Consider the following 9,291-nt stretch of genomic DNA (forward strand, 5'->3'; position numbering starts at 1 on the left):
AACAATGGAGTAGATCTCCCAGTAGTGGGCAAAACTTTTGCTGCCTGAAAGCATGGTCTCTGGGCTGATATATTCAAGGAACATACCGCAGCCAATGCTTAGGACTCCACTACCCTGTGCTTGACCAAAATTTCAAAAATAAAATGGAAATCACCATAAAGGTGAATAACCAACATCACATCTCCAACATATCTACTTGGGAGAACACATAGGTAATCATCATAACCATATGATGTAGACCTCTTACTGATGGGCAAATAACATTTTGCTGTCTAAAAGCTTGGTCTCAGGGCAAATAAATTCTAAGAACTTATTGCAGCCAAAGCCTAGATCTCCATCATGTATTGAAATATCCCAAGTTCAAGATATGTGTCATATTTTGCAAGAATTCATCATTTAATTAAGTAGAACTTAATTAAAAGAATTCTTGTAGCAGTCACCATGACTGCAGCGTCCAACCTGGCTCCATGGCCCGCGACGCCTACATGGTCCGTGATCTTTTTGGGTAGCACGTATAGATAATCATCTCGAAAGATGTAGACCTCATAGTGATAGGCATTTCAAATGCGGCCTAAAGCACGGTCTCTGGGCTACTAAACTCTATAAAGAATTTAGCGCAGCCAGTGCTTAGTACTCCATCACCCTATGCTTTTCCCAAAAAAAATTGCAGCCTTATTTTGCATGAGGACCAATAAGTGTTGACTTAATTATGTGCTATGTTTTTTTTATGCAAAATAAAAGCACATAGAGGTATATGAATTATAAACGAGTCTGCAATTTTCATTTTAAAAACAGACAAGTATGTACAATACATAGTAAAATTTACAGTCTAAATATCGAATTTAGACATACTAACTGAATTGATATATAAAACATAGTCTTATACTTAAAATTCAGAATTTAAAATAGTAAAATAGACCAGTTTAGGCCCTGGAAAGCAGCACAGGCGGCCTGCCAGGCGGACCAGGCAGCGGCCTGGTGGCCTGCACGCCGGCCCAGCCTGGCTGGCCTGCCCAGACGGCCCACCAGGGGCCCAAAGCGCCTATACCAGTTTGGAGCGGCTAGGGTTTCCAACCCTAACCGCCCCCGTAGCCGCCGCTCCCAGCTGGTGTTCATGGCCGCCGCTAGGAGGTGATGGCCATGCTCCTGGCCGCGCCACCCCGCCTCCAGGAGGGCCGCGCCGCCCTTGCCGTGGCGGTAGCCTGGCCATCAGGAGGCAGGAGCCCGCGCTCCATGGCCCGCGGCCGCCGAGGGCCGTCCATCACGCGCCGGTGCGCGCCCGCCGTGGGGGACTTGCCGCGCGAGTTGCCGGCCGTCTCTGCCCGCACTGGAGCCGGGTCGGGTCGCACCGTGGCCGACCACCGGCGGGCGTCGAGGAAACCGCGCCGGGGGCCTCCAACCAGCCGCGCCGGGGTGTCCTTGCCGGGACCCGGCCGAGCCCGCTTTGGGGCTTTGCGCCGCGCGCGCCGATGGTGCCTGGCCGCCCCTGCCGGAGCCGAGGCCAAGGCCGGCCGCGCTCGGCCGTGCGCGCTGAGGGGGTGGCCCGCTCGCCCTTGCGGGAGCCGAACGGTCATGCGCGGCGCGCCCTGCACCGTTGGCTAGCCGCGCCTACGCGCCGACCGCGCAGGGGCCGAGCGCCGCGCAGGTGCCGAGCACACGCAGGGGCCGAGCGGCCTCGCTTCCCCGCCGCCCTGGCCAGTCCGCGCCCTTGCCAGGGCCGCGCACCGCGCCAGGGAGCGCCCTTGGCCGTTGCGGCGTCCGCGCCCACGGACGGCCGTGGCCGATCGTCCTCGCGCCGTTACAGCCGCGCACGCGCTAGAGCGTGCCGTCGTGGTCGATCGTCGCCGGACAATGTCATTGGCAACACAAGGTTGTACACTAAACAACGAACGCAAATTAGAACGATAGTTTCCATACGTATGCGAATCCGGTTGGATCACATCCTGTCAATTTTGCATACGAATGCTTCTCCTTTGCTTTGTGCATTCTGCCGCTCCGTGGTGGTAGAGAAAAACATACTAGTTTTAGTGCAGGAGCAGCGGTGCGAGGATCTATGATTCCATATGGCCTCTTCCGTCTTGATTTCTCGCCGATGAAAAACCGAAGTCGGCGTCCAACAGTGCTTGTGCCATGGCCTTTTCTCGCTCCGCTCGGTGGAGAGCAAAGGTGCTGATAACGTGTTAGGGTTCAGTGGCAGACAAGTGAACAGAGGGAATGACAGTTGTCAACTTTATTGCAAATAGGATCTCTTATATACAATGGATGCAGTGTCTCCCAAGGGGTGTGTCCTTTGGGAGAAAACTGTCAGATAGGGGTTGATCACTTTGTACACAATATTTTGTAACAAAATCCAACCATGGCTTGCATGCATGTGTAGTAGTTGTATATGATATAATTAATACACCTTTTCTTGAATTTCAATCTTTGTAAATCGAAAATGCATTAATTAGCCATTTGTATTTTTAAGACTTATTTCCAGCTTATTAATTTATTAGAATAATTTGATGAAGTTAGAATGTGAGCGCTATAGCTGCCTAGATTATCCGATATCTGATAATGCCATGTTGAGCTCCTCGACCTTGGCACCGACGACCCTGCGCTGCTCCTCGCCCTCCTTGATCAGGAGGAACGTCGGCAGAGCCTTCACTCTGAACTTCTCTACGACATCCTGCGCCAATAATCAATAATAACCATCAGGACCGCGCCGAAATGAGATCCATCGTTGGGTTAATCTATCAGTGGGCCCACCCCGCAGTCACATACTTTAAACTTATCAAAGTCCAGCTGGCAGAATACGGCCTCATCCTTTTTAGCGATGGCCAGATCCCAGTACGTGGCCTTGCTTGGCTGGTTCCAGTCCGCCCAGAACATCAGCACCACCTTTCAAAGAGAGGAGATCAGAGAAAGAGGGAGGGAGATTAATTTAGTACAAATTACAGCTTCATAAATGTATTCCATGAAATGCAGAGAGACTTAAAAATGCATGGCTACGTACCGGATGCTCTTGGGTCAGAGCGGTTACTAACTCTTGAATATTATTAATGATGTAATAAACCCTGTACCACCCTGGCTGGGGCACTCCAAACACTACACCGCAGCACAAAAATTACCGCGTGAGACATCAGACAGAAAGAAATTGAGTACACCGCCGCCGTTAAATATTAATCCATGTCGGCAAGAGCTAGCGTCACCGCCCCAAACAACCTCGCTAGCTCCTTCCCCAATCTTGCCAGCATGCCTCCAGAAATAGCCAACATATGCCAAGGCATAAAAAAGTAGGACGAAGCAACACAAATAGTAGTACGTGTTACCTTTTGTGGTCAACGACGACATGCATGCTGCCTTGCTTTCACTGCGTGAGCTCGTGTGGGGGAAGGGCAGGCTGTGATGGCAATATATAATTGTAGCTGAGGCCGCCTGCTGGTGGATCGATAATAGTCGTGCCTGAAACGTTTGGATGGGAAGGAATAGATGCTCGCCACTTTTTTGCAGCTAGGTGAATGCAACCAGGGTTTCAAGCATATGCATTCTGGAGCACACAAATTTTCACCCTTTTTCAGGCTGGGACGACACAAGTGCGAATGGGCACGTTTCTTTCTAGTTCCATGTTTGTCCTTCGATCTTTTGGTTGATTTTGTATTAGATCGTCTCTATTGTTGATAGCAAGGTAATAAATAGCGGATTTATGTCTCGGTAGCGGATCACGGATAACGGGTGCTATAGCTGGAATTAAGCCCCAATAGCTAGTGGAATAGCTAAAATTCCGGAACCCATATAAATATTACCATCAAGTCTACACGAAAACTTTTAAATTTTTTGGTCGATCATTGCATTTCATGGTACGTACAAGCTCACAAAGAGGCACACAAATAAATATATATATATATATATATAATGACGTTACATTTCTTATTTGATGATATGAGTGCAAATTCGAATTTGACATGATCGGAGAGTTAGAGAATATTAGGCGGCATCGTGAAAAGAGGCTGAACGGAGCTATATAGCTGCTACAGGGACGTATGCCACCTTTCCTTCAAGAAAAAGGATTCACTATATATGGGGACGTATATATGTCACTAGCTTCCCTTCAAGAAATAAGGTTCCCTACGGGGACGTTTTGTCACCTTTCCTTCAAGAAAGAGGATTCCAGCTCCATTTACGCTTCCTCTTACGCCACAAGAAAAAAAATATTCCTTACCAAACCTTACAGTCATTTTTGGATTACTTTTGCTTTTGTCATTTCCTAGATTCTCATTTACTTGGGCCAGGAAATATTTGGAATCATTTTTTATGTATAAACTTAGGAGAGTTGTTCGTAGTATAAATATTATATGTATCTATGATATCCTTTTGATAATAGAATACAATCCCTTTGTTTCACTACTACACAAAACGTTTGTAGGAGAGCGGGTGATTAAATAGCATTTTCAGAGGCAGGTACATCACCTCGCTCCTAGCTTTCACAGCTACAAATAGCTGTTTCAACGAGCGAGTAAAAGCCCCGCTCCCCTAGCAAGGATTACAAAACCGACGGTTTTCGGCGGTAAACCGCTCGGTAAACCGAAACCGCCAGGGGGCGGTAACGGTTTTCCAGCGGTTTTTTTTTTTGAATTCAGTCCAAATTTAAAAAATTTGAAAAAATTTATAAAAAAATATATGATAAAAAACTACATGCTTTTCTGAGTAATTTGGTATAAAAGATATTTAAATTCAAATCAGTTTAGCCAACAAAAAAAATAGAAACATATATGGACCCGTTATGGACCCGTTAACCCGTTAACAAAAAAAATCTAAAAACTCATCTCCTCCGCGTCCTCCCCAGCTCCCTCACTTTCCCCATTCACTTACGCTCTCAGCCACACACCGACGCCGCCGCACACGCAAAAATCGCCGCCGCTGCGGCTTTTACCGGCGGCTAAGCGCGGTTAACCGCCGGCCAGGAGCGGTTTACCAGCGGTTTACCGCCCGCTTCGCCGCTACCCCCCATCGTCGCCGCAGATCCCCTCGCCGACGGGTTTCGTCGCAAAACCGGCGGTAAACCGCCCACGGGGAGAGGTAAATCGTGTTTTACCACCGGTAAACCGGTTGTGGTACCAAGATTTAGATATTTAGTGCCTAGATTTGGATTTTAAATGTTTAGGTTTTCAGATTTCATTCATATTTGCGTTAATAACTTAGTTAATAACATAGTTATTGTTAGATTCCGTTCATGGATTTTTTAGTTATAGTATATGTAACTCTGCTTTAGATATTTAGTGCCTAGCTCTGTTTTAGTTATAGTATATGTAACTCATAATATTATTTACTACTAATGTAAATATGATTTGGTATTGTTATTATAGATGTGTTGGCTTATGGTTTATGTATTAATTATGGTTTAGTTATTGTTTCAAGTTATATGATATTTTTGCCACATCTGTAGGAGACATGTCGGATGAAGATAGAGATAGAGAAAGAGATAGAGATAGAGTCTGGTTGCACGGAGAGAAGGTTGGCGCAGGTTTCAAATGCAAGTATTGTAGAGAAACAAAGAGCGGAGGGGGTGGTACCCGATTGAAGGAGCATCTCGCGCATAGAGGGAAGAATGTCAAAAAATGTCCCTCTGTTCCTCCAGACATAAAGGCATACTTCCAGCTTGACATAGATAAGACAAAGGAAAAAAAGAGTTCTAGGTTCAGGCAGCAGCTGAGGGCAGATGAGGCAGCACGAACCCATTTTGGGGACGATGAGTATGAGGATGAACTTAAAGCGGCTCTGCATCAGTCACGTGTGGAGCACGAATTTAGTCAGAGGGCTGGTGCAAGGTATGATAGGGGTGGTGGATCCTCCAGCCAGAGGGTACCTGAACGTGTTAGAGACTACAATCTTGCTCAAGCCTCTGGACTAAGGCAACAGAGGATAGATACTGGTCCCTGGACAAGTAAGGGAAGGAGCTCGAAAGAGATTCTTGGTAGGGCTTGGGCAAAGGCTTGTCATGCCATTGGCATCCCGGGTCGAAAGGTCGATAACCCATATTTTAGGGCCGCAATTATGGAGTCCCAAAAACAAGGTAACAAATAACACAATATATTTTGTTGTATTGGATCTATGTTGTTGACATAATCTTGTTGCCTTAAATGCAGGTGTGGGGGTCAAATTACCAACTGGTCGAGAGATTGATGGCAAGTATCTTGATGAAAATGTTAAGGAGTTTCAGAAGGAGATTGACAAATGGAAGATTGAGTGGAATGAGTTTGGTGCGACTCTAATGTGTGATTCATGGACTGGTCCTACACAAAAGAGCATCATTAACTTTTTGGTGTATTGCAATGGGATGATGTATTTTTTAAAGACTGTTGATGCAACTGGAGAGGTCCAGGACCATAAATTCATAATGCAGGTACGTATGTTGTACATACTCATAGTTGCTTCACCCTTTTTTTACTGGCCACTCATACATATGTTGATGTAGCAGGAGATCAAAAATGTCTTGAAGATTATTGAACCAGAGAATGTTGTCCAAATTGTAACAGATAATGGTTCCAACTTTAAGAAGGCTTGTAAGATGCTGAGCAGAGAAGCCATAGAGTACAAGCATATAGTATGGCAGCCATGTTTAGCACATACCATTAATCTGATGCTAAAGGACATTGGGAAGTGGGCACATCATGAAGCGATGATTCAAAGCGCACAAAGGATCTGTAGTTGGATGTACAACTCATCAAGTTTACACAGTATGATGAAGAAAGCCATCGGAGGTGAGTTAGTGAAATGGAATGCTACCAGATTTGGCACTAACTACATGTTCTTGGAAAGTTTCATGAGAAGGAAGGATAAGTTCATGGTATGGTTTATGTCACCAGAATTCAGGCACTCACGTTACTTCCTAACTGAAATGGGAAGATATGCTTTCGACAACATCACCAATGTTGAATGGTGGGAGAACATGCAATATGTTTTAGATGAAGTTGAACCTCTGTACGTGTTCCTAAGATTTGCTGATCAGGAGAAAAGTCCAACACTTGGTGAGGTGCTCATGCAATACACAAACACCAAACACACATATCAAAGTAAGTTTGAAAATGACAGCGCCCGCTACAAAATGATCATGGATGTGATTGATGCTAGAATGAACACTGTCATGACAGACACATATGTGCAACCAGCTTGTGCCTTGCATCCATATGTGAACTATGTCATGGGGACGACGAGCAATCTCATGACAGATCTTCGTAAGGGTGTTGAAAGGATGTTTGATTCAAATACTGCTGCAATGGCACTCCAAGAGTATGACTTCTTCAAGAGGAAGATTGGAGACTTCTCGAGTGATCTTGCAAGGAGAATGGCCGTTGACCGCGGGACTTCTCCTTCAAGTTGGTGGTCCATGTTTGGATCAGATACGCCAACACTTCAACGTGTTGCTAAGCGGCTGCTATCACAGTGTGTCTCGTCGAGTGGGTGTGAGCGCAACTGGAGTACTTTCGCATTCATCCACACAAAGCTCCGCAACAAACTCGGCTACTTGAAATTGCATGAGCTTGTGTTTGTTAACTACAACCTTCGTCTTCGCATCCAACGAGCAACTGGTACACCAGAGCCTAGTGAGTTTGATCCTGCCTTGGCCTTCATGGATCTATCATTACATAGGCATAATGAAGCCATTAGAGATTGGATGGAAAGAGGAAGATCCAATGCACCTCCAACATTGGATGAAGACTCACCTATCAGTGACACTCCTCTTCCTAGCATGCTTTTTACATCGCTTGTACGTGAACAAGGAGGCACAGAGGAAGTGCAAGAATGGGCCGATGAAACAATTGGTGACACCCACCTTGGTAAGCGGAAGACAAGACTTGGTCCATCAGATAGGAAAGGAAAAAGGGTCAAAATCACCGATCAAATCGAAGAGGAAGACGAGGATGAAGACAGTGATGATAACACAACCGACCCTAGTGCTGGTGATGATGGCAGCCATGGTGATGCTGGATTATATGGTGGAGGGAGTGGTGCAGGAGGGAGTGGTATGGGAGGGAGTGGTGCAGGAGATTGGAGGTCCACTGGAGGAAGTCGGTTCACCCATTCCACACAAGATTCTTACCATGATGCACCTCATTCACAGCGGGAGACAATAAGTGGTCGACGTCGTTCGGTTTCATTTCCTGTCCAAGATGGAATCCGTAGCTCAAGTAGCTCTGGTTCTTCTAACTATCCGACTGGACAAGACCCAGGCTATAACCCTTATGCATGGCAATGGCAACCGAGTCAAGGAACCTATGGACCCCCTCCACCATCAGGCGAAGCACCACCATCGATCATGTATGGGTATGGAAACTATGGACCTCCACCACCACCATATTCAAATTTATCAAATATGTATCCACCAGGACCACAATATGGGTATGGACAAGTTCCTGCTGCACCGGTATGTTCTTTTGCTTTGTGGATAAGTATTTATTTGTCGTTCTTGTTTCCTCACTAATGTATCTCATATCTTTTGTATAGGCCTATCACTATCAGTATGACGGATTGGATCAATATCACGACCCTTCCAACATGCCTGAGTACTATCACTATGACTCGAGCTGAACATGTGAGTATTGTGAAATAAGTCGACCTATGTGTCGTTGCCTCGTTGGAGAGGTGTAAAAGAACTTGTATTTGAGTATTGCGAAGTTCGCTGGATGTTTATTGCATGAGAACTAGAGTTTGTGGTTGCATATGTATGTTGTATGTTATTTTGATGAACTCATGTTGTGTGGATCAATTAATATTTACTGTACAATGTGAATTGAGCAAACTACAAATAAACCCTGCCAAAATTTTCATTTTTTCTGCTAAAAACGGTAAAAACCAGTTTATTTCACGATTAACCGCCGGTTTCTACCGGTTTTTCGCCGGTTTTTCGCCGATAAACCAATTCAAATTCAAACTGATTTGGTTTGGTCAAACCGGTCGGTTTTTACCGGTTTCTACCGGTTTACCGGCGGTAAACCGTTACCGGTGGGGGGCGGTTTTTACCTCCCCACCGGTTTTGTAAACCGTGTCCCCTAGAAACCATTTTCAGGTGCGGGTGACGGGGTGATCCACACCTGCACCTGATAATTGATTAAAAAAAAATGCAGGCCCCGCTGGGCCACCCCATCCGCTGCAGGCGCCAGGCCACTGCGGACCCTAGGGCTGCCGCACCCCCTGCCTCGCGCACCGGCGATCGCAGACCCCGCGCTGGAGCATAGTGCACCGCGCCGGAGCTGAGGCCACACGCCAGTGGCCGTGCTCCACGTCGCTCGCGTCCCAGGAGGCCGAGGCCCG

General features: G+C 46.4%; 2 protein-coding genes across 2 annotated transcripts; one reads left to right on the forward strand and one right to left on the reverse strand.

Annotated features, from left to right (window-relative positions):
* Nucleotides 1-2,229: 2,229 nt before the first annotated feature.
* On the reverse strand, nt 2,230-3,368 carry LOC100281021 (thioredoxin H-type). The gene is made up of 4 exons (NM_001153940.2): nt 3,312-3,368; nt 2,996-3,087; nt 2,764-2,880; nt 2,230-2,668 (listed from the first exon to the last, which is right to left on the reverse strand). The coding sequence occupies exons 1-4, from the start codon at nt 3,331-3,333 to the stop codon at nt 2,540-2,542; spliced, it is 360 nt and encodes a 119-aa protein (NP_001147412.1). The 5' UTR covers nt 3,334-3,368; the 3' UTR covers nt 2,230-2,539.
* A 1,987-nt stretch (nt 3,369-5,355) lies between these two features.
* On the forward strand, nt 5,356-8,871 carry LOC109940315 (uncharacterized). Its single transcript, XM_020539785.1, has one exon. The coding sequence runs from the start codon at nt 6,548-6,550 to the stop codon at nt 8,459-8,461; it is 1,914 nt and encodes a 637-aa protein (XP_020395374.1). The 5' UTR covers nt 5,356-6,547; the 3' UTR covers nt 8,462-8,871.
* Nucleotides 8,872-9,291: the final 420 nt, after the last annotated feature.

This window comes from Zea mays, chromosome 6 (genome assembly GCF_902167145.1).
Source record: "Zea mays cultivar B73 chromosome 6, Zm-B73-REFERENCE-NAM-5.0, whole genome shotgun sequence".
Lineage (NCBI taxonomy): Eukaryota > Viridiplantae > Streptophyta > Magnoliopsida > Poales > Poaceae > Zea > Zea mays.

What these genes read in the sequence shown, in the direction of transcription:
- LOC109940315 (XM_020539785.1), top strand. Translation starts at nt 6,548, where the DNA reads ATGCTGAGCAGAGAAGCCATAGAGTACAAGCATATAGTATGGCAGCCA.
- LOC100281021 (NM_001153940.2), bottom strand. Translation starts at nt 3,333, where the DNA reads ATGTCGTCGTTGACCACAAAAG. An exon ending in GTCGTCGTTGACCACAAAAG is followed by an intron (nt 3,088 to 3,311) that starts GTAACACGTACT and finishes GCTGCGGTGTAG; the next exon opens with TGTTTGGAGTGCCCCAGCCA. An exon ending in CTCTGACCCAAGAGCATCCG is followed by an intron (nt 2,881 to 2,995) that starts GTACGTAGCCAT and finishes TCTCTTTGAAAG; the next exon opens with GTGGTGCTGATGTTCTGGGC.